The 26,644-nt window shown below is 38.4% G+C and overlaps 1 protein-coding gene across 1 annotated transcript in view; it reads right to left on the reverse strand.

The window, feature by feature from the left end:
• Positions 1-26,644, reverse strand: part of LOC125226395 — a 190,294-nt gene that overhangs the window by 40,402 nt on the left and 123,248 nt on the right. The window contains exons 22-26 of the mRNA XM_048130367.1: positions 22,835-23,114; positions 22,472-22,603; positions 11,092-11,274; positions 6,235-6,435; positions 2,458-2,682 (exon numbers count right to left, since the gene is read on the reverse strand). Of these exons, the coding sequence (XP_047986324.1) occupies positions 2,458-2,682; positions 6,235-6,435; positions 11,092-11,274; positions 22,472-22,603; positions 22,835-23,114 (1,021 nt within the window). The remainder of the gene's footprint in view (positions 1-2,457; positions 2,683-6,234; positions 6,436-11,091; positions 11,275-22,471; positions 22,604-22,834; positions 23,115-26,644) is intronic.

The raw sequence follows: 26,644 nt of genomic DNA on the forward strand, positions 1-26,644 counted from the left end.
CGTTTTATTAGGAATAATTATTAAATACAAATATTTTATATTTATTTTAGGTTTTAGTTTAGACGGTTGAGATTAATACGAGTACACGGTAAACTTATTAGCTCATTGCCTGATGGAATTAAGAAGAATGCGTAAATTATTCGATCCTTAAAAAATTAACTGTACAATATAACATGATTTTAAGTGTTCTTAGGGCCAGTTGCATCAACCACATTTGACAGACACATCATCGTCAAGCAACAATACAGACGGTATGATGCAACCGGCCCTTAGTGCGCGGTTTCGAAACTTGAGCGTCGCGTTTGACTTGAGAAGAACTATGCCGCTCTTTGTATACGAGTTTAATTTTCGTACTCCGCATTTAAAGCTTACGCTACAAAATTAGTTTGCATTTACAGTGAAATACGACGAGAGAATGACAAATAAAAGGCCCGAGCGATGTTATTCGAGCCGAATGAGTCTCGAGTATCTGCAAAGTAGGTACTAAATGGGCAGACTATAAAGATGGAACCCGGTGACAGTCAGCGCCAGTGAAATGTGAATGCGGGATAAAGTCATGATTACACAGGAGATAAAGTGACGGCCGAGACGCATGGAGGTCAGGGGGAAATTGATGCCAGGGATTTTAGCGCGCCCGAGACTAATAGGTGAAGTGTAGTTCGACTATTGAGACCCGTAGCTGTCAGTGGAATTTAAATGACAAATTTATACTCGTAGCTTAAGAGTACAGCGTAGTACATAGATGGTGTTCTTCCTCGTTTTTTTAAGAAGCAAAGATAAATAATCCCTAAACTACTTTGATTAAAAAAGAAAAATGAAATAGGTACAATCGGTAGGTAATAATACCGGCACACTTTTAATATTATACGGTTATATTATAGGCTCAGCTCAAAACGTAATTTGTGTTTGTTACAAGGAATATCTGACGCTGGAATTATGCCAAAGACCATCAATTCACTTTTTTTAAGTTGGTTCAAAAATCCACAGCACAATGTATTGGATCGCGTGATGTATTTCCCAGAGGATTGGCACGTCCCCAAACCTTCAGATGGAAATTTAAAACTCCCTTTAGAAAATATATTTTGAGGCAACATTTTACAGCACAAAAGTGGGTATAAGTAGTACATGTTTATTTGCGCTAAAATGAGAAGAACACATTAGTACCCTGCTAAACCGTGTCCTGTCGTACCTCAATCAAAGTGAACCCTGCGCAGTTGCTTCCAACATTAGCATAAGGGTTCAAAAAATTCCTTTATCCTTATTTTGTTTAAATAATTTCAATATATCAGGGACCCTATCTGTGATTGATTATTTGTAGCCGTGTCTGGTGTCCGAGCGCTTGTTTCGATGTACCTTGATTTATGGCGTGATGAATGCGCCCTATTTATGCCGACAGTTTTTCCATGTCCGCGCAAAAAAATGAGCAGCCCTGGCCCCGTAGCCGAATGGCATTTCTCCGACGCCAAACGAAAGCGATACGCCGCTGGCTCTGTCGCGCCAATACGCAAGCGCGATAGAGATAGATATCTACTAGCGCTTCGTTTCGTGAGCGTTTCGTGAGCGATTGTGCCATTCGGCTAGCCACCCAGATCTACGCTACATTAACTCTCTTCTAAAATACGCGCTCTAGATATTTTCGTCACTATTTGAATACGAGTTTCGTGTAACTATCGGTCGTCCTTCCTTATAGAATATGAATAAAATCAGAGTGAATAGATATATGAGCTGTCAGACCGTACTCAAACAAAACTCGGCCGTAAAATACTTTTGTATATTTTTTCACCCCTTGCTAATTAAAAAAAGCTGCCGCGTACTTCTACAGGGCTTTATTTAATTTGTTACGGGTAATCAAGTAACAAGTTACCATGCCAAGTAAATCTGTTCAAAGGTACTTTTAAGACAGACATGAACGTTGTATTAGGTCGACGCGGGCTGCAGCTGAATCATTAACATAATTACTCCCCTTGTTTTGAGAACAACAGGAACACACTTGGGACAAAAGTTAATCTCTTTTTACTGGTAGATCGTTACTTTCTTCAAGCGTTTCGAGATACAATCGCATATTATCGTAAAACCTTGATTACTTGTAAACACTGTACCTAATTGTTTTTTATATTTTAGTCTAAATATATTACGAATGTGCACGTTTAACATATAAACAAAAAAAGCTGACTTCAATACATCCCGCCAATATCACGTCAGCGTCAATTATTTTGGGCGGAACGTGATGGAATACCACCTAGCTCCCTATCGCAACCCATCCTATTGCTCAAAATAAAAACTAAGCCGTGATCCCCTAACGCATTGAGTCGTAACAAAAAAGTATAAAAATCTGTTTCAAAACGAATCCTAGCAGACAGCCGGTAAAAAGCAGCTCGAAAGCTTCCGGCATTGCGATATAAAATCCTATTTTTGTGTTCTCAGTAAGATTTTCTGCCTAAAAGTTCGTGTACTCACGTAAGTCTCAATGAGGTCGCTGCGATGCGGCACGAAGTAATTGTGATCCTCCATGTCGCGGCGTTTCTTGACTCTGACGAAGTGTTCGAGGGCGTTGAGCGAGCGGCGGGCGCAGGCGGACGCCAGGAACTCCTCCACTGTCATGCCCTCGCGCACCCCCACCGTTGCGGTCGTGCCCTCTGGCAGGGACACTCTGACCGCAGCCTCGCCTTCGTCGCGTGACATCTGCCGCCAACGAGCCACGTATAAACATGCATAAATGATCTGAACATGACGTCGCAATTTTGACGTTTATTGGACTGACAGCGTTCACTCGTTATCGATAACGAGGGTGGTTGAAATGAAGCTTATAATGGCTACTATTTTTCTTCGTTATTTTTGGAATATTGGTGTTTTTTTGCCTGTAGGGCTAGTAAAATTTGATAGGTAGTAACTCGACACGGTACAATGTGTATGGAGATTGTATTACAGGTAATCCAAGATAAGTTTGCAACGATTTTCACAGCCTGGCCAGTGCAGATTATAAATATCAAACTTTGATGAAATTATGACGTTAACTTAACCCTTTCAAGGCAGGGATATTAAAATCTTTGCAGATTTATCTTGGCCGGACTATATAACTGTATTATATTCATTACTCTTCAGTAAAAGAGTAGGTAGTAAAAGTAGGTATATGCCTTAAATAAACTAGGAAAACTTTTGTGTAAAATTAACTAGTTAATTCACAAAGAACGATCAAATTATTCAGTTCGTGTAGCGTGCAATAGATAGAGGGCAATTAGCAGCAAAAAAGGGGAAATCTTTCTCGTGGAGGCCACGACCCCAATATTGAGAATAACGACGGAAAGACCAGTTCTGGCGTATTACAATTTGTATTTCAAAATACAGTGCTTTATTTTCGAGATTAAATGTAAACGTTATTCCTTCTTAATTTGTGTCAAAATAAATACACATAGGAAAGGATGACTTTAGAAACAGATAATTCACATAGCCGTATAAAATTGCTCAAATAAATACAATACGGAGCAAAATATGTCGAACATATGTGTCGCTTTACTTCAAAATTGAGTAAATCCATTCTGCTATAAGGTTGATTATCTTTCAGATTATATTATACTTTTTACATATTCAACTTTAAAGCAGAATGGATTTACCCAAGTTTGGAGTTAAGCGACACATCCATACTAATATTATAAATGGGAAAGTGTGTGTGTCTGTTTGTTTGTCCGTCTTTCACGGCAAAACGGAGCGACGAATTGACGAGATTTTTAAGTGGAGATAGTTGAAGGGATGGAGAGTGACATAGGCTACATTTTGTCTCTTTCTAACTCGAATGAAGCCGCGGGCAAAAGCTAGTATATCTTAAACGTGAGTAAGATATGTTTTAATATATTTAAATATGTCCCATTACTTTTACACAGAAAAGTGTGTGACTATTTGTGCCTATAAGTTCGAGGGAGGGACCTTTCACCTTTCCACTTAGAGCAATATTAGGTGCAATTTGTTGTAGAAACAAGGCGGTGTACCTAATGACAGGCAGTCAGGGCCAAGGGCGAGTAATAGTCCGCTGTCGTGACGGCTGGTATTACGACCCGCGGACTTACAACGCCCAGTAGATTTTTCGGCTGAGGGTATTTTTTAGAGATGCTCCGAATTTTTGGCAACGATATACTATCCGGCCACTTTAGCCGGAAGTTTTTCCACCAAACTAAAAGCTACTGCCCTATAAAATAATTACCTACTATTACAAGGTATTCTTAAAAACTTGTGAATCTAATGTCACTAGTTTTGAACAACAAATGTTTCATATTTTAAATCTGATTTGCTCTTTCTTTCTTTCTCTTTGCACGATGTGATTTGTTGGCAAAACGATTTCACAATTAACATGGTCTTTAAATGTATTAAAATTTGTATAAAAGTGTAGTCGGTATTCGGCCGAGAGAAGGACCCGAATATTCAGTATTCGGCCGAGAGAGGAAGCCAAATATTCTAAAACCACAATTCAGAGCATCTCTAGGTATTTCCACGATTGCCCGCACAAAATGGCCGCAACACTTGTATTTGCGCTCCTCTTTCTACGTTTGTTTTTTCAACCGTTTGTAGTGTCCGGGTAACGCAATTTAGGAAACGACGGAGAGCAAAATTAACGAAGTTGTTTAATTTTTGGAGACAATTTCTACTTGCCCTTTATGTTAAACAAACAAAAAGACTGTCTTATTTCCATTGAATAATGGTTACTGAACAGTAATAATAATGAACATTTGTATTTTTTACTTAAATTTACTCGTCAAGGGCCCATTTCTCAAAACTGAAAGCTACAAGTTACAAGCGGAAGTCTCTTTCCAACTTGTCATATTAGACATTGACAACCGCTTGTAAATTATTGTAAAAAAATGAAAATGAAATATTTATTTTTCAAGTAAGCATATTACAATGCGCATATGAACCTCAAATAAAGCTACGCCGGCTCTAACCCTACGCCTCAGCCTCGAGAAGATTTCAGTCTCCCTCAGTTGAAAACTTGTAGCTTGTAGTTGTAACTTGTAGCTTCGAGAAATGGACCCAAGACATTCATTGATTGTAAAAATACATCAACAAAATGTACACTCACAAGTTTAGTGGGTCTTGACCGAATCGCTGTATCATGTAATTTGGGATTGTTGTATTCTTGGAAAATAAGTCCGTTATCAATGAAACGTATTCCTAAAAATGAGACTAAAAATTGTCTGACCGTAGTAATGTAACTCGTCAATATTATCTGAATATCACAAAGCTTTTATGACTACGTTTTAAAGTATTATTGTGTAGCTCAACTTGAAACTTGGGTAAATCCATTCTGCTTTCAGGTTGATTATATATATAAAAAACTATATATTATGATCTGAAAGATAATCAACCTTATAGCAGAATGGATTTACCAAAGTTTGAAGATAAGCGACACAATAGGCGAGACGACTAAAAAAAACGAATTAGTCCGTCAGTTAGATTAGCAAAGAATTTTAGACACTTATTTTTTCTTTTTTCTCGTAAACGAAAAATGACGACGGTACAGTGCGTTGAAGTTTCGCGTGACGTCACGCCTAGGTACAACTTTTACTTAGAAGTGACGTCACAAGCCCCCCACTCCGGAACGTTGATGCTCTATATTTTCATTAATTAGAAAAAGCGAAAAATATGTGTTCAGTATTTTTGGACGATCTAACTGACGGACTAAACAGAATGCCATTTTTTTATGTAGTCGTCATCCCTATTATAATGTTTTAAAAGTGTGTCGTTTAAATTAAGTGTGTCATCAATCATCAACATCATTGCCAACTTTGATTGGTCTATCTTTATTTATCACGTGGTGTATATTAAACATTATCTGAGAAACTGATTTTTTCTCGGAAAATATATAAACAATTACAACAATGTATGTTTTCCCAGAAACAAGACCCAGCTAGATTGATTTCTTGCTCCGAAAATAATAATTATGGCAAATTCCATCAAGGTCGTCGTTAGAGTCGATGCCGGGATCCACGAATATATAAATATGGACCTCTGTTGCCACGACGTTAGTGCTTACTAAGTAATTTTGGGCACCTCGGGCGCTCCGATATATTTGATGGCGATATCGTACAAATCCTAGCTCGGACAGTGTCAAACCTACATCTTGTACCTTAAACTGGGGTTACTTTGGTTCTTGGGGTTACATTGATAAAAACTTCGTTTTATTTTTCGCACAAACGCAAAAATCCATCATTTACATGTATGAGATAATATAAGTTGGCCACATACCTGCATAGACCGCCGGCTGGATCCCGAGTTGGAGCGGGAGAGGTTTGGCGCCCTGCGCTTCGTGGCGCCGCGGCCAGCCAGCAGGTTGTTCAGCAACGACGGTGAGCGAGCGCAGATGAACGCGTGGAACGATGACACAGTGAACACGCCCAGCTTGTTCAATGTGCTCTTCGTACCGCGAGACACGTGTGTCAGCAAAGACTGTGGACAAACATACATGATGACTTCCTGACCAACTTTAGCCACTGCGCACTCGGAACCCTCGAGATTAACTGGAAAAAATGCCTCAAAGGGATAAGTTCGCTTTGTACTGTTCTTTACTGTAATTACTGTGCTTTTTGTTATTAATTGTACAATAAAGAGTTTACTATTTACTACTACTACTACTACTAACTCTGTACTAGCCTTTAGACATGACGTTTTTCTGTTGACAAAAATTCTGAAAATATGGTCTTAAGTGTTTTATTTTTTTGGACTTTGGCCTTATGGGATTTGGAACATGGGAGGGACGATTTTGAAAATGCTAAGAGCAATACTAAGTTACATAGATTTTAAGTAAAAGCGATAAGAAGTTGTTAAGTATGATCGGTAACTTGTCTTAGTGTCTAACGGCAATTATTTATACGGTATAGCGTCCGTACACAGTGCTGCGACCGTGTGCTCTGGAGTAAACATTTTCAATAAGAGACTTAGGTTATTTCACTCTCAGTGGTGCAGGTGACTGTATGGAAAAAAACTGCTACTCAAAGGTAAAACGCAGTAACTCCTTATGCATCTTATACCTAGTTACTACATTTGACTTTTCATTAAAAGTAGTGACGATATGTACGGTCGTTTGTATATTTCCTGTCATGGCGCAGTCGGTAGGATCGGTACGAATCCTACTACCTATCGACTTTCGTCGCCCTACGCTCCTAAAAGGAATACAATACAATACAAATACACACATTAATAAAATACAACAATAAAAACAAGGAAGCAACACGAACAAAGGTAAACAACAGGCGGTCTTATCGCTAAAGAGCGATTTCTCCCAGACAACCTTAAGGTAGCGGAATCTGTTGCACCTGGACACGACTTAATACGATACACCAGACAAAGGTTCCAGAATCCTGCTTAATCAAGTTAACTACTTAACTAATATCTCAGGATATGCATAATACAAATTTCTGTTACGTCGATAATACCGATGGCCAATGCCAGTTCTAGTCAAATGATAGTAAATTTAAATACCATACGACTTTAGAAAAAAAAAACAACTACAGAGCTATTATTATATTAGCATAGCAAAACTGCGTTTGTTTGGTAAGAACTTTTCCAAGTAAGAAATACTCACTCGTAACCGCTAATAAGAACTCGCTCATCGCTATTAATTTCCCACAAACATTTGACCTACCTCCTACTACTTTTATTAAAAAAAACAGTAATTTACATCAAACAACTTTTAAACGAGAAAATACACAAGCAGAGACCGTGTCGCTACTGACGCCATTATGTCTTACAAAGTTTCTTGGGGAAATCTGTGTAGCGCAGGTGTAAGATAATGCTGTTAATTAATTAGTGACGTTAGCTAGTTAAGAGCCGTGGTAGCGCCGTAAACATCACCTTACATAGTTAAACACAAACTCGTCATACTTGTACCTAAGGTAGCTTGAGATTTGTTACCGATAATAGCATACGAGTAGTATTAGTAGTGTAATTTGGCATTTCAGTAGGTGATTCAATATTTAATGTTTTGTTCAAACAATAGTGTGTGTTATTTCGCAAAATTGTTAAATGTTGCTTTGCTTTTCATTTTAAAATAGTTGGATAGTTTTATTGGATTTGTACATAAAAAGGCATGTAATTTTCATAGAGTTTAATCTATATTTTTTGTAAGAAATTTAATAATCCAGAAAAAGGTAATTGATTACTATCGCAGGTACTTGACGCATAGATGGATGTATGTTGTATCATTTCAAAAGATTGTGATTAAAAATTCCATATCGCCGGGAAAACTGCAATATCGTCGCTAGCAGCCATTATGTCAATATGTTGTTTTGTTTCGAATGGTGGCATTGGTTTAATTTTATTTACTAAGACACTTTATTAAACTACATATTTTAATAGTATTTTATACAATCGTGATATAATACAAAGCTTTTCAGTCGAGTACCATGTTTAGGCCACGAAGCTTGCTAAGTGGCCTAATAGTACGGTACGAGAGTGAAAAGTTTAATTATATCACTATTGTATACAATACTTTTTCTATGAGTCATCATCTTCATCATCTCTTTTTTCATCTTCATCATTTCTATGAGTCATCATAAAATTAATGTTAATAGCGTCGTTCACCGATGTATCAACATCGAATTACCTAGCAACCAATTGTTTGTAATAACCGTCTCTGATTGGTCGATAACGCGACAGATAAAAAAAATGTTTTTAAGATGCAGAAAAATTTGCCAGGTATCGCAAATTAGTATAGAACTTGTATGAAGTTCTATCTTTGAAATTTTTTCAGTTAACTATAACTAAAGTGAAGTGTAATGAAATATTATAGTTGACTAAGTGTCAAAGACTATCCAACACTGAAAAGTCAGCACTTATAGTTTAGTCTGTGGTGTCCTAATTGACAGACTAAAGTCGACGAGTAGAAAAACTTTATTAAACTAATAGAACCTACTAAGTATTACTAATTATTTTTTGTACGTAACAAAGATAAACATAATAATATTTTATTTAGGACACTAAGTCTTTACGCATAATAAATACAATAGTGATTCTAGAATTTCTTTAATCGTTTCCCATATTGCTTGCAACATTTATTTTTTATGGCGCCTACTAAGAAACTGGTTGGGAAAGTTCGTCAAAGTATCCTTATGTTGGTACTCTTTATACAGATAAACAAAAAAGATTTACTAAACTAAGTCGCATATTGATTCCGATATAATAGAAGTAGCCGCTCAAACCTAATTTGACACCGAAAGGAAAGTATTTTGGCACTATATCATAATAATATCGGCGTCATTATTGTGAAAGAAAACCGTCAAACGTGTGACAAAGGTCGTCGTATAACAGTTTCCGTTCCCCTCGCCCCGGAACTGTCGAATTTGACAGCAAACCTATTAAATTTCCCCTAAGCTGTCAACTTGAACAAATCACAGAATTCACAGGTTTATTTGGCCCGATGACATGGACTCGGTCGCGTGATAGAAAACATTGCAGATCGCTATAATGACGGCCGCGTTGTTTTTATCCGGAAGGAAGATTATTTATTATTCACCAGTGAAATAGGTGAAATTCTTAAAAAAAACTACCTACGTGTTGTATATTTTACTTATATATTCATAAGTATACAATGGATACTTTATACCCCAGTATATTATTGATGTTAGAGGCCACTGATTGATAAAATATAAAGTATCATTCTCCAAAATACAATCAAATATCTTACTCTTTTCCCGTTTAAAAAATACTTTGTTACAATTTATGAACAAATCCTATAAGTATCCTAATAAAATACATCGCATAAAAGACTTGAGAGTGCGATGAACTGTAATTTAATGTAATTTAAACTTTATTTAATCATGTTCCGGCCCCCACGGCGTGTCATTGTCAGAAAACGTGAAACATGATTTCGCTCACGTTTTAATATGCTGCATAAGTGCTCTTGGTGGCTTTAATAGTTATTTGTTATACAAGGGGGCAAAGTTGTATTTTAACGCCGAGTGTGGTATTGAAAAACGAGCAAGTGGAAGGATTCTATAGTTGAACCACGAGCGAAGCGAGTGGTTCGAGAATAGAATCCTGAACTTGCGAGTTTTTTAACACACGAGAAGTAAAATACATTTGCACCCGAGTGTAACACAAAACTTTTCCCCTCACTATGGCGAGGAAACTACAACGCAAAAAACATCATTTATCACAACTTCCAGTAGTTCCACAGGTGGTAAATCATCTTTATTACTAGATTCACCTACTTTTATCAATTTTAAAGCAGTTAATTTGACTTTATTCAAGGTCAAATTACTTTACCCACTAGAGGATAAAATGCGTTTTTACCCGCTGGTATTAAAGGACAAAACACGTGTTTCCGAGCTAGTGAGAGGAAAATAGCTTTTATGTTGCCAACTGCGAGCTGAATCAAAATGCCAACAGGCTAATCAATACGTTGTAATTAGATTGGGCGGTGTTAAAATCGTATTAGATTTGCGTCCGATCCCGATCCAATTATAATTACCGGGGAATACGTATTTTTATCCGTGTTGGATTAGTACGATATAATTCTCGTAAGTTGGGAGTAGAATGTTATTTCTTTTAGAGAAATAATATCGCAACTGAAGTAAAAATTGTGCTCTTTTTGCATAGCAACTAAAAAAAGTACTCTCTTGCGTAAGGCTTATACCGAAAATTCGGACGTGTGTGCCCTAGATGAAAATAACGAGATTCAGAGAAAATACATACAATTATATGCTTTGAATATTGGAAGCAATTTACTTACAGTATTAGTGTTAACCACGAAAAACCAAACATTACAACTATCTTATGTCTTACAGGGACCCAAGAACCGCAAAAAACTGGCGATGGCGTCTATTCCACCGATGAAAGCCAAGCTCGTTGATTATGATTACAGGGTCATATCATATTAGATATTTTAGAGGACTTTTTTCCTCGCAATCCATAAGTCGTCTTAATACCTGCACACAATGCACATGGTTTTTAATGCCTGTAGATATCTAATGAATTTGCTCCATTTCAGGAGTTAAACAAAAACATCTTTCAAACTAATTTGTAGAAATGCTTTTTTATCTAACTTGTTTGGTTTAGATTGATGAGTTATCTTGTTATATTTAACGTACAAAAAAACTAATGTACCTTCGGGTTAGGCAGTTCGCCGCTCTGTAAGCTGGCCATGTAGCACCTGAGGCGGAACTGCTCGCAATGCAGCCGCTCCAGGTTCTCCTCCCACTGTAGCATCTGCACCGCCAGCTGCGCCCGCGTCTCGGGATCCGACACCACGGACTGTTGCAGGTCCGCCATGTGCTTCAGCTTGTGATCCTGGTGGATAAAGATTCATTTTAACCCGCTGCTTTAAATAGTTACAGTGTACAGTCAGTGAAGTGGGAATGGGCTGGCCATATAGCACGTTAAAACGACTCTTGGAATAAAATACTAATTGCGTGACGACCATGGGGAGAAAATCGGCGTCAAAAAAGACCGTAGGTCCGTTGGGCGGACGATATCAAAAGGACTGCTGGGAAGAAGTGGCTCAACCGTGACGAGTGACGAGTGGCGCATGTTGAAGGAAGCCTACACCCGAAGGGTAGAATCAGGCTAAAGAGAGAGAGATAGAGAGAGAGAGAGAGAGAAAGTGTACAGTCAACCAATTGGCATCCTAGGCCACTCTACAACCATGTCAAAATGACAAGCGGTAAGAGATTTCTTACAAACTGGTTTATAACGTCACAATGACATAACTAGTTCCAAATGTACTGCGGTTCCAAATGTTCCAATTGGTTGGCTGTACATAAATTCACGCCTGTATTCACAAAACAGGTAGGAAAAGCACACGCAACATCTCAAGTTTCGGTGCCACTCTAAGCAAATAAGAGGTTGAAAGAAAACGTAATTGAGATTGATGCAGTGACAGGTTGCTACCTTATCATGTACGACTTCTCCGGAATCCACGGGAGTGAAATTGGTGAAAATATTAAGAGGGCATTCAACGAAAACGTCGTAATAATGTAAAATTGATAGTTTTAGTCGGCAAAATGCTACACTTTCCGTCATCTAAAAGACTTATTAAGTTCAGGATTCGATTAGGACATCTTCTTAACTTACATGTTGTGAGACTGGATTTTTAAAAACTAACTCACTTAATTAATTATGATTTTTTTTCTGGTGCATGGTTAGGAAAACCCGCGAAAAGTGCTGACTTAGTCCGTCTAATTTGTAAAATTTGGATAGTTTTGAATGCTTCAAGTGGTAAATTTGTATTATGTATATCCTGTAATACAATCTTCTGAGACTACTTCTTTGTTATAAGGCTTTAGAATAGAGTAAATGAGGATATGATGAATCTAATTTGTTTCAGAAATCACCTCAGAATAAGTGTCAATTTCTTCGAAAACTTACGTGTTTTTGAAGTAGTTTTAAAATAAAAATAATCTGCAACGCTTACTCAAACAGATTTTATGCAAAAGTTTTCTATTAATTACAATTTAATATTTTCGACGATTTTTTAAAAATGCCTCCTTATTACCGGTTACGCGCGCTTGCGATGTCAGTACCGCGGCAGAGCTTGTAGAGGCAGGACGTATGTTAGTCCGCTCCGCACGCGGCTCGACGATCGCGAAGTTATTTTGTCATTGTGTGCGGCACCCGCCGTGTCCAAAACCGCACTTGTGTGCGTGTTTGGCTGTACTGTTGCATGTATACTGCGACCGAAAACTTTGATCCTTGGGTTGACGACTTTGGTAACTAACTAATTAACTTGACTAATATTTTTAGTAAGTATTATTTATTATTGAATATCATTTTAGGTTACTGACTCGTCTCAACAAAATCTTTGACAATAGATGGTACTCAGGATCTGATGATGAAGTCAGATGGTAGTCATGAGTTCTCATCAACCAGGTCTTGAAACCATTTCGTGTTTGGGCTCGTTTGATTCGCCTCAACAAGATCTTTGACAAGAGGTGATGGTACCCAGGATCTGATGATGAAGCCGGAAGGTAGTCATGAGTTCTCATCAACCAGGTCTTGAAACCATTTCGTGTTTGGGCTCGTTTGATTTGCCTCAACAAGATCTTTGACATTAGGTGATGGTACCCAGGATCTGATGATGAAGCCGGAAGGTAGTCATGAGTTCTCATCAACCAGGTCTTGAAACCATTTCGTGTTTGGGCTCGTTTGGTTCGTCTCAACAAGATCTTTGACAAGATATGGTACTCAGGATCTGATGGTGAAGCCGGAAGGTAGTCAAGAGTATTTAACAACCAGGTCTTGAAAATATTCTGTGTTTGGGCTCGTTTGATTCGTCTCAACAAGATCTTTGACAAGAGATGGTACCCAGGATCTGATGATGAAGCTGGAAGGTAGTCAAGAGTATTCCACGACCAGGTCTTGAAACCACTTCGTGTTTGGGTTCGTTTGATTCGTCTCAACAAGATCTTTGACAAGAGATGGTAATCACTCTTTTATACTCTGGCGCATCCACTGTCTCAGTGTGTCAACAGTCAACTAAAGCAGGTAGGCGTAGCGTAGAGTTGTATTTCCTTACAAAAAACTAATACATAGATGTGGACCTTCCTGTGCTCCATGCAATTAAAACAACATAATATTTAAAAACCGGCTGAGAGCGTGTCGGGTCACGCTCAGTGCCTACACTGAGCGTGGCCCGACACGCTCTCGGCCGGTTTTTAAAGCCGCGTTGGTAAATAGCCGCTCGGCTCTTCCGTAGTTTTCCATATTTTTCAAAAACTACAGAACCTATCAAGTTCAAAACAGTTTTCCTAGAAAGTTTATAAAGTTCTACTTTTGTGATTTTTAAATATTTTTTAAATATATGGTTAAAAAGTTAGAGGGGGGGAAACACTTTTTTTTCCTTTAAGAGCGATTATTCCCGAAAATATTAATATTATCAAAAAACGATTTCAGTAATTCATTTTTAAATACCTATCCAACAATAATTCATACGTTAGGGTTGAAATGAAAAAAAAAAATCACTCCCCACTTTACGTGTAGGGGGGGTACCCTAATAAAACATTTTTTCCACTTTTTATTTTTGCACTTTGTCGGCGTGACTGATATACATATTGGTACCAAATTTCAGCTCTCTAGTTCTAACGGTCACTGAGATTATCCGCGGACGGACGGACGGACGGAGGGACAGACAGACAGACATGGCGAAACTATAAGGGTTCCTAGTTGACTACGAAACCCTAAAAACACATTTTAAATATAAAAAAAACTACTTAAAATTAAAGAAAACCGATCTTAGTTCCATTATATATATGTACCTAGAAAACATCATCATCTTCCTTGCGTTATCCCGGCATTTGCCACGGCTCATGGGAGCCTGCGGTCCACTTTGACAACTAATCCCAAGATTTGGCGTAGGCACTAGTTTTTACGAAAGCGACTGCCATCTGACCTTTCAACCCAAAGGGTAAACTAGACCTTATTGGAATAAGTCCGGTTTCCTCACGATGTTTTCCTTCACCGAAAAGAACCTAAGAAAACATATCATATACAAAATGAAATAAAACTAAGAAAACGGATTATATTCATTATACGCGATATAATCTGATTCCATAAATTTATTTCATGAGTAACTATCGTGGTGACAGAAGACAATATTATATACACAATTTATTATATTATAAAAGTTTTTTAATTTATTTCTTCCAAGGCTACACACGTTTTAATAAAAAAAACTGTGATAAGTTTAATAATTAAACTAAAAGGTCAAGTATTTATGCACGAAATCATGTATGCAAATATGTAATATATATGATGGTGTTTTACGCAAGTATCAATAATGGTTAGTCCGCAACGCTACTGACGGCGTGGCGGTACCGACCATGAATGCTATCCCTTTCGCTCTAGCCGCACGTAAGGTTGGTTCGAAGAGGATCGCACGCTATGTCTGTACCGCAGGCTATAATCGTTATGCTTCTGGTTATAGTGTGCGTCTGCACACAGGCGCACGCCAGCGCCGCCGGCGTCGAAATGCGAGCAAGCAGATTTTTTGAAAGCGCTCTTAACATGTCAGCACTCATGGTTACTGAGAAAGAAGTCATATTATATTAAATAATGAGAAAACGACAACCAATACCAGCATGAATACCTCTACATACAAGGTAAAAATGGTTTGGTCCCAAATCCCAACGTAGAATTGTATTAGCCATAACTCTTTTAATACTTAAGCAGAGTCGGATTCTACGCCAGACAATATTAATAACAAAAGAAAGACGTCTATAGAGTTCTAGCGCGCAAACGTGTTAAAATGAACGCTTATTTAGCTTTATAGTTTTTACTGCAACGAAAAATATTAAATTACTTTAATATTACCCAGCAACAAACAATATCAATAAATTTTAAAAGTTACAGTCAGCCTTTCACTTTATAATTACTGTTTCATAAGAATCAGAAGTAATTTAAACAACAGAGTTTTAAGTTCCAAGTAATATAATAAGTGAAATTTCACAGAAAACTGTAGATCCAGCGAGCGAATATAAACTGTTTTTCAAATTAAGGATAGTTTTAAGCAAGAATAGTCCCAACTGTGTGACGGTGTAATAGCCCTGATTTACAAAGGGCAAGTCGGATTCCATGAATAGTTTCAACGTGAAACAAAACTTTAAATCGTTGTACAATTTCGCCAGTACAATCATTTTATTTCAGGCAACTTTTGCGCTCGTGCGGTTCGCAACAATAATTAGTAAAATGAAAATAATATTTATCCAAACTGTGATTACTGATTAAACATCAAATTGTAAAGTGAAACAGCCGGCACGTACGGCCAGCAGCAGATAGCCTCTGTTCAGATTTAATTACTGTAGATTTATCTCCCTGTTCGTTCCCACGCAAGATACAAATCTACAATTCCGCTTTCAGATAAATCTTTTAGCCCCAGATTTATTTGTTTGCGTGTTATATAATAATTCTCGGCTAACGTTCTGTATTTTCCGTTTCAAATGGAGCGGAGGTTCCTACAGCACACGATCTGCCAAAATTATGCATATTGTATGTATGGATTAGGACATACAATAGCTACCCAATGAAATCTTGAGCGAATTTCCCATTGTAAGTACATTTTTAAAATATGAATCATACCATATACCAGATAATTAAACCATATTAATTTTCTCGAAAAAACTCTAGTTTCCAATGCTTTTTGTCTACTTTTCGTATTTGGCTGAGCTGTGATGCCAATGGATATTCTATTATTATTTGAATAATTCTATGACCTAGCTTCATTGCGTAAGGTATCTTAGACTTAGACGAACTTTGGTTTATAAAATAAAAGCAAAAAACCGATCTTAACCAGTTTTTTTATTGAAAAATTGTATCTAGCTCTAGTAAAATGTTAAAGCTGTAATGTATTTTGAATAGTACAGGCTCCTCGTGGACTCGCGGCCGAGAGTGGCGGTATGAATATTAATAGGCGCGCGCCACCTGCCTGGATAACTATCGTGGTGATAAAATAGATCGCCCCCCGACCGTGTTAGCTAGCACGTGTGCCAACCTTAATTACGTTATTTTGTTCCTATGTATGCGGAAAAGGTAAAGTAAGCAAAATTGCAGTAAAAGCTCTTTTAGACGGCGCGCGAACTCGCTTGCGATTTAAGATACCTACATTGCAGACTATTGAGGTCACATCCATTTCAGCCGGCCGATGCATTTGGCATTGTAATAAAAACTCGCATACGAGTCATATCGTGTAAATCAGTCATATAAGCTCATTTCGACGACGCGCGAACTCGCATGCGATTTAAGATGCATTGCGGATTATTTAGGTCACATGCAATTCAGCACACCAATCAAATAAGTACTGTAATGTAATAAAACTGGCATTCGAGTTCTCGTACCATGTAAATGGGACGTAAATAATTCGTTTAGAAGATTCTTAAAAATTTGAAAAACTAGTCACACTCCTTTTTACTGTGTACTTAACACAGCAAAAGGGAATGTACAAGTTTCTAATGGGGTGGCAACGCGCATGTGACACTGTTTGAGTTGCAGGCGTCCATAGGTTACGGTGACCGCTTTACATCAGGCGGGCCATATACTTGTTTGCCACCGACGTAGTATAAAAAAAAAAAATATTTATCCCGCTTACGTATTTGGACTTATTTTAACCTAAGCACATTTTAGTACTAACCTCAGTGGTAAAGGTAAAATCATCGGTTAGAAATCGATTTAATGATACCCGGGTCGTAAGTCGGTTAGAAGACTCTTAAAAGTTTGAAAAACTAGTCACATCCGCGCTTACGTATTTGGACTTATTTTAACCTAAGCATATTTTAGTACTAACCTCAGTGGCAAAGGTAAAATCATCGGTTAGAAATCGATTTATCTTACACGGGTCGTAAGTCGGTTAGAAGACTCTTTAAGGTTTGGAAAACTGGTCACATCTGCGCTTACATATTTGAACTTATTTTAACCTGTGGCCCGTTTCTCGAAAGATACAAGCCTTGTATTACAAGTGTATTTCCATGACAACCCATACGATGTGACAGTTCGCGCACTTGTTATACAAGGCTTGTACCTTTCGAGAAACGGGCCACTGAACGCATTTTGATACTAACCTCAGTGACAAAGGTAAAATCATCGGCTAGAAATCGATGTTGCCCGCGGTTAGAAGACTCTTTGAGGTTTGAAAATCTAGTCACATCCCATCCCCGCTTACATATTTGGACTTATTTTAACCTAAACACATTTTGGTACTAACCTCAGTGGCAAAGGTAAAATCATCGGTTAGAAATCGATTTATGTTACCCGTAACTCGCAAGTTCAGTCAACTACAAACATAGCGGCTACAAATTAGAGCGTATATTCGCAGTGGCGGTGGCACAAAGGCTTTGACGTGTGTTGCGGTCGGCCAGTGCGGGTCGGAAATGGCGCGATTTCCCGCACAGCGGGACCGCATGCCGTGCGACTTCGGATCTCAGCACAAGTTTCTAGTTTCCCGTACGTCATGGAAATCGATAATGAGTAACACACACGGTTCTCATAATTATAGTATAATATACACCATGTTTTTATTGAATTCCGTTAACTTCGGCGTATAGTTTGGTCCTCTATACGAAACAGTATAGCATAGTCCGTTTTCTTAAATTTGTATTTAAAAAAAAACATACACCTGCAATAGATGTTAACTTCAATTGCTCTTGAGAAACGGGCTTTACAATTAACTCACACTAAGGGCTAGTTGCATCAACCACATTTGACAGACACATCATCGTCACGCAGCAAACGTCTATGGATTTTCCCATACAATAAAATTTAACGAGCGCTTTAACGGAGACAGACGGTTTGGTGCAACCGGCCCTTAGTGTCAAAACTATGACATATGTCAATCGCATATCGAACACGAAAGTCCGTTTCTTAACAGCAATTGATGTAACATCTATCGCAGGTGTATAGGTAGTATTTAAAAAAAAGTTACGAATTAAGAAAACTAACAATGCTATTTTGTTTCCTATAAAGGAACTAACTATATGCCGAAGTTAAAGGAATTCAATAAAAACACGGTGTATATTAGTACTTGACCAAAATACTAAGTACATGTTTTCAAAAACTATAAACCGTGTGACTCAAAATACAGCCATCTGTTTATACAAAAAGTTATTTATCTAAATATATAAAAGAAGAAGCTGACTGACTGACTGACATATCAACGCACAGCCGAAACCGCTGGTCCTAGAGATTTCAAATTTGGCACGTAGATTCCCTATATAGTGTAGAGGAGCACTAAGAAAGGATTTTCCAAAATTCACCTCCTAAGGGGGTCAAATGGGGGTTCAAAGTTTGTATGGGGAAACAAGATAAGTTTGACTATTTTATTCGAAACTTCACAGGAAGATTCCTTAAGACATATGACTGAATACGTGTTTCAGGTTTTTTGAAAATTTAACCCCTAAAAGGGTGAAAAGGGGGTGATAAAGTCAAAAAATCAATATGAGTATCGTTTTTATGGTTTATCGGGTCGCTGATCACAATAAATACAACGTTTTTAAAATCTAACGAGGCGGAAGTGAAATACCTTCTCCCCTGTTGTGGTGCAATGGGGTTTAAATGTCAAAAAAATATATAAAAGAAGATATTGACTGACTGACTGACATATCAACACACAGCCGAAACCGCTGGTCCTAGAGATTTCAAATTTGGCACGTAGGTTCCTTATATGGTGTAGAAGAGCACTAAGAAAGGGTTTTCCAAAATTCACCTCCTAATGGGGTCAAATGGGGGTTCAAAGTTTGTATAGGGAAACAAGATTAGTTTGACTATTTTATTCGAAACTTCACAGGAAGATTCCTTAAGACATATGTCTGAATACGTGTTTCAGGTTTTTTGAAAATTTAACCCCTAAAATGGTGAAAAGGGGGTGATAAAGTCAAAAAATCAATATGAGTATCGTTTTTATGGTTTATCGGGTCGCTGATCACAATAAATACAACGTTTTTAAAATCTAACGAGGCGGAAGTGAAATACCTTCTCCCCTGTTGTGGTGCAATGGGGTTTAAATATCAAAAAAATATATAAAAGAAGATATTGACTGACTGACTGACATCTCAACACTCAGCCGAAACCGCTGGTCCTAGAGATTTCAAATTTGGCACGTAGGTACCTTATATGGTGTAGAAGAGCACTAAGAAAGGATTTTCCAAAATTCACCTCCTAATGGGGTCAAATGGGGGTTCAAAGTTTGTATGGGGAAACAAGATTAGTTTGACTATTTTATTCGAAACTTCACAGGAAGATTCCTTAAGACATATGACTGAATACGTGTTTCAGGTTTTTTGAAAATTTAACACCTAAAAGGGTGAAAAGGGGGTGATAAAGTCAAAAAATCAATATGAGTATCGTTTTTATGGTTTATCGGGTCGCTGATCACAATAAATACAACGTTTTTAAAATCTAACGAGGCGGAAGTGAAATACCTTCTCCCCTGTTGTGGTGCAATGGGGTTTAAATATCAAAAAAATATATAAAAGAAGATATTGACTGACTGACTGACATATCAACACTCAGCCGAAACCGCTGGTCCTACAAATTTCAAATTTGGCACGTAGGTTCCTTATATGGTGTAGAAGAGCACTAAGAAAGGATTTTCCAAAATTCACCTCCTAATGGGGTCAAATGGGGGTTCAAAGTTTGTATGGGGAAACAAGATTAGTTTGACTATTTTATTCGAAACTTCACAGGAGGATTCCTAAAGACATATTATGACTAAATACATGTTTCAGGTTTTTTTGAAAATTTGACCCCTAAAGGGGTGCAAAGGGGGTAAAGTCAAAAACACAATATGGGTATCGTTTTTATGGTTTATCGGGTCGCTGACCACGATAAATACAACGATTTTAAAATCTAATGAGGTGGAAAAGAAATTTTCTCCCCTGTTGTTGTGCAATGGGGTTAAAATATCCAAAATAGCCATAAGTATAGCTTTAGTTTTTATCTTTACTTCTGGTTCAAGAGATTTCAAATTGACACGGAAGTTCCTTAGAGGAGCAGAGCACTAAGAAAGGATTTTTCAAAGTTCACCTCCTAGCATGATAATTTGACAGGGGCAAGGACAGGGCCAGGGACAGGGACAGGGACAGGGACAGGGACAGGGACAGGGACAGGGACAGGGACAGGGACAGGGACAGGGACAGGGACAGGGACAGGAACGGGATAGGGTTAGGGATAGGGATAGGGATTGGGATTGGGGTTGGGATTGGGATTGGGATTGGGATTGGGATAGGGATATGGATAGGGATAGGGATAGGGATAGGGATAGGGATAGGGATAGGGATAGGGATAGGGATAGGGATAGGGGTAGGGGTAGGGGTAGTGGTAGGGGTAGGGGTGGGGGTGGTAGGGGTGAGGATAGGGATAGGGATCTGGATCGGGATCGGGATCGGGATCGGGATAGGGATAGGGATAGGGATAGGGATAGGGATAGGGATAGGGGTAGGGGTAGGGGTAGGGGTAGGGGTAGGGGTGGGGATGGGGGTAGGGGTGGGGATAGGGATAGGGATAGGGATAGGGATCTGCATCGGGATCGGGATAGGGATAGGGGTAGGGGTAGGGGTAGTGGTAGGGGTAGTGGTAGGGGTAGGGGTGGGGGTGGGGGTGGGGGTAGGGGTGGGGATAGGGATAGGGATCTGGATCGGGATCGGGATAGGGATAGGGATAGGGATAGGGATAGGGATAGGGACAGGGACAGGGACAGGGACAGGGACAGGGACAGGGACAGGGACAGGGACAGGGATAGGGATAGGGATAGGGATAGGGATAGGGATAGGGATAGGGATAGGGATAGGGATAGGGATAGGGATAGGGACGGGGATAAGAATAGGGATTGGGGTCGGAATAATCGGTCGGCAATCGATATCTAGGCAGTGTCAAATGCAGGTGGCTATGTGGGAAGGTATTAGCAAGTAGGCATCGGCGAGTATCCTGCATCCGTAATAACTATTACATTCAATGTGCTGTTTTTAAATATGAACACGAGACATCATTTTGTCTTTCTACTGAATGAAGTGCAAATATAAACGTCTTCTTTCATTTCTCGCTCCGTTTCTATATTTATAAAACAAAATTCGTGAATTAATAATGAAATAAAATGTACACGACGTTAACACAACGATGCTGTCACGTCACGGCTTTAAAAAAGCAATGAACATATTCAGGAAGCGCCGAGCGAAGGCAATATATTTATCTCCGTAAATAGAGAAGCTTTTCGTTCCGGTTGTATACTTGACGGTGTACAATGAACAATGAACAAGGGATTGAGTTCAAAATTAGACTCTCGTTTCATTGTGATAAAGCGGAACGTCGGCACATAGGAGATCAGTTTACAGGGTAGTAAGAGATCTGTACTAGTCAAACAATGGCTATGTTAGTTCAGGCCGAGCGATGAGCAGCGGGTAGAATAGTGCATTAGGTATTTCAGTTAACCCCGGTTTTATTTGCACGGGGCAAAACCGCACGGCTCTTGAGTCGGAGCCAAAGCTAACCCGGTATCTTAGGAAGCTGGCAACCACGTCGATATTTAATTTCCCTGCGGACCGCCGAACAGGAAAATCAACACGATCTTTACCTAGCAAGCGGGTATGCTTAATTGCCGACTCGGTGACGTTACATGGCTTGACTCGTTTGACCTTGGACGACACTTAGTTGACATATTTTTTTTATACCCCGTCGGTGGTAAACAGGTATACGGCCCGCCTGATGGAAAGCGGTCACCTTAACCTATGGACACCTACAACTCAAGGGGTTGGCGACCCATTAGAAACTTGTACCTACACTCCTTTTTTGAAGAACCTCATACTGTACATACCTATGGGTAGTTCATCGGGAATACCTCGGCAGGGAGCTCATTCCACAGCCGGAGCGTTTGCGGGAGGAACTTGCACGGTGCGTGACCATTTAGATTGCAAGGTGTGTGGATGAGTGCCCTGTCGATGGCGAGCGATGCTACGATGAAAAGTGGCCGTTGGCATCATGTCAAATTTTAATTACAAATAATTTTACTTACAGATTCGATGGCTTTCTCGAGACGATAGATTTCTTCTTGAAGCAGATGGAGGGTGCCGGTCTTGCCGCGATGCCTGGCGAAGGCTGCAGCACAAGCACTGTGTATACTGTTCACCCAATTTTCCAATTCCACCTTAAACAAAATTTCTTATAAGCATTGCATTTTTTATATCAATATTTCTAATAAAGTTTGGGCAGATATCCATGAATTTATTATAACTATTATTTCACTTATGAGGCCTTTGCCCAGCAGTGGGACACAATTATAGGCTAGAAAAAAAAATGAGGTTCTATGCTCATTCGGTCGCATAATGTACGCGATTATAATGCGATCAGGAATATAAAATGAAAGTCTCACACTCACTTGGCAAGGTGCTTGGAATAAATATGCGTCTCCGAACGCGGTGCTCAAGCAGAATATATAATCACGCTTCGGATGCTCAGGGATGGGCTGCATAATGGCTCCGTCAACAATGATCAGGTGTTTGGGCGCCGCCTCGACGGAGCGGCCCTCCCTCGAGTCGCACGGGTAAAAGAGGAGCGTGGTGCCTTTTAGGCATACCCAATAGCCCTTCCAACCTCGTTTACGAGCTAATTCGATCTGATGTTTCTTGCGTAGCAACCATTTCTTCACACTCAGGAATCTGTGGAAAAAAATAAGTTAGGTACACTATGAAACCAAAGAAGCATCCGCTAACTGGCGCGGGCGAGCGGGTAATTGAAAAGTTGTATAACAGACGCAGGCTCATTCTTATAACAAATTAATTTATCCTCATAGAAAATAAGAAACAAAGAAAAAATTACTAAGGCCTCCAAGTATTCAAAGCTGGATTCGAACCAGCGTCCTCCGTTATCGCGACGGATGTCCAAATCACTTGGCCATTCGGACAAGGTGGCAAGAGTCGAAATTTTTCAAGTATATGACACAATTACCGAAGACAGACGCAGGCTCGTTCGCCCGTGTTACCTACACGGCACTCGATTTCGTGTACCCGCACTAGCTAACGTCCTAATACAGCTATTGCATTTAAAGAACAAGTATATATTTGATAGGAAAATACCTGCATATCTCCATCTACTAGTGTTCCTACTCTAACTCAATAAAAATTCTGTAATAAGTTTGACTAATACATGTAATTATTTGTTATCTTAACACTATATTTCTGTTATATCATTTTGCAAAAAACGCATTTGTTCAAGTAGGTTTACTACATTATCAATTCTTTTATTATCGTTTTTCTTCCAGCAGGGGGTGAAGTATTGTCTCAGTCGGAGTAGAATCTTGTATCGATACAGCTTTGCCTTATCGAGTAGTTCCATGGTTGCAATAACAGCGCTGTCGGTAGTGGCTTGCTGTTATTTTAAAACAGTTTGTCTCTCAATGCTTTTGGTCACATTATGTTGAGACCTCGATTCTAGTTATCAGTTTTTGCAGCCTTGGCACTCTTGGCAGGCATTGGTAAATAATGTTTGTTAATAAGGTTACTCTTGAGTTCATTACATTTTTAGGGTTCCGTAGCCAAAATGGCAAAAACGGAACCCTTATAGTTTCGTCATGTCCGTCTGTCCGTCTGTCCGTCTGTCCGTCTGTCACAGCCGATTTACTCGGAAACTATAAGTACTACAGTGATGAAATTTGATGGGAATATGTGTTGTATGAACCGCTACAAAATTATGACACTAAATAGTAAAAAAAAAAAGAATTGGGGGTGGGGCCCCCATACATGTAACTGAGGGATGAAAATTTTTTTTCGATGTACATACCCGTGTGGGGTATCAATGGAAAGGTCTTTTAAAATGATATAAAGTTTTCTAAAAAACATTTTTCTTAAAGTGAACGGTTTTTGAGATATCAGCTCTCAAAGTCGTAAAAAGTATGTCCCCCCCCCTCTATTTTTATAACTACGGGGTATAAAATTCTAAAAAAAATAGAGGTGATGCATGCTAATTAACTCTTTCAACGATTTTTGGTTTGATCAAAGTATCTCTTATAGTTTTTGAGATAGGTTGATTTAACTGTAATTTTGGCAGGTGTATAAATTGACATAATAAGTTTATTATATTTGCTGCTACGGAACCCTTTGTGCGCGAGCCCGACTCGCACTTGGCCGGTTTTTATTTTTAAATGTCAAACGTCATAAACGTAATCAAAGATAATAGAATTTCTTATGACATGTCTATGAATAGGTACTTGTAACTTACAGTTGACTATGTAGTTTATTATCAATAGGTATGTTTTCCAAAATAGTGTGAGTGTTATTTATCTTTGGTATTTCCTCGTAGTATATTACATGTAAATAATTGTTGTAACATTATTATGTCTTACGAGTACAATGTCTCAATTATCGTAAATTGTTATTGGTGTTCCTGCTACTTATTCTTTTTTTTCGATGACTTATTACAAGTATCCCTCGGCTATAATTAACGGCAGTCAAAATGGCGCAAGGTAATATACTTATACAGGAGCCTGTGTCTGTAGCCAAGAGTACAATTGATAGCGCACTGTCGCGAAATATACGCTAAATCCGCTATACTGACTCTGTAGCACCAATACCGAAGAGTTATTTGGCCGGCAACAGACAGTCTTAAATTTCATAATCTTAAAAAATAATAATCTTATGAAATCAGATCGAGTGCACGGATTCCCATACAATTTCGCAACTGTCCACACACAGTCTTATTTTTTAAGATTATGATTTTTTTCAGATTGATCTGACAGATTGCGAATAATTTGAATTTTAAGAATGTGTGTGGCAAGGCAGTCAATCTTATTTTATAACATTATGATTGTTTAAGATTATGAAAATTAAGACTGTCTGTTGCCGGCCTTTAACTATGCTTATTGATGATAATGATGATAGATGTCAAAAAGTGTCAACCACCACATTGCAAAAAGCAGATTTCAGAAAAAAAATACAAAATTAATTTTATGTGCCAGGTTTACAAATAACATTTACTTTTAAGATGAAAATACATTCAAAAGAAGTAAAAAAAAAATCGAAGTTCTGCTTGGTTTAATTTACTTAAACTCATATGACATTTTCTCCTTCTTTTTCGATTAATCGAATCGAATTTTCCATTAAGAACTCAGTTAAGAGATATTGCGAAAACGTCTTTAAAATCGAGGTACCGCTCTTGACTGTTTCCTCCTTCAAAACATAATCAATCTGAACAAAATTTAAGGATCTGAATAACAATGAAATAATCTGTGTCGTACCGTTCAGTTTTTTTGACTAAATGTTATCAATTTTTAACCCTCGACGCAAAAACGACGGGGTGTTATAAGTTTGACGTGTCTGTCTGTCTGTTTGTTTGTGTGTCTGTCTGTGTGTGTGTCTGTCTATGGCATCGTAGCTCCCGAACGGATGAACCGATTTAAATTTAGTTTTTTTTTTGTCAGAAAACTGAGTTAGTCGGGAGTGTTCTTAGCCATGTTTCATGAAAATTAACCTACTATGTCGCGGTCGGGGGTTTTTCAAAATTTTGTGGTTAGGTTATGAATATCACGCCTTTTTTTGCGCCATAATGAAAAAGGTCGTTTTTGGAAATTTTTGATGGGCGTTCTTAAAAATCAACCTAATATGATAAAAATGAAAACTATCCGACACAGATAAAAATGATAATAATCTGTGTTAAAAAATCATTGCTCTAGCTTCAAAAACCAGGGAAGAAGTAGTCGAGAGCGTTTGAATAGAAAATTTACCCCTCTTGTTGCGTCTTAAAGGAAAAGATAACGACGGTACCATACAATATACGGTGCGTCAACTTTCGTATTCTTGGCTACAGCCCCTGCTCACGTAGCCATATAAGTACTTCGCCACTTATAACCATTAAGGGGGGCATTAATCATTGCTAGAATAAAGGTAAGGCTAAATTAAGTGATTTATGAAGTGCTTTACTTGCGCTTCCCGATAATGCTGACGTTCTCTAATTTTCTATAGAGATGATTTATCGAACGTCCATACAGCGTGTTTGATTTGGTTCCGATAGCTTTAACCCTCAGAATGAAGTTATTTTAGGTGAAGTATTAATTAGTTTAGCCCCGTTTAACACAATGGAAAAATAAATTTGACTCAGAACTTGGAAGTTACCGCCGAAATAACTAAGGACTCCTCACAGTTTTGATAAAAATAAATTCAGATTTATTCAAATCATTTATTACTAGAGACCGAAT

This window comes from Leguminivora glycinivorella, chromosome 5 (assembly GCF_023078275.1).
Source record: "Leguminivora glycinivorella isolate SPB_JAAS2020 chromosome 5, LegGlyc_1.1, whole genome shotgun sequence".
Lineage (NCBI taxonomy): Eukaryota > Metazoa > Arthropoda > Insecta > Lepidoptera > Tortricidae > Leguminivora > Leguminivora glycinivorella.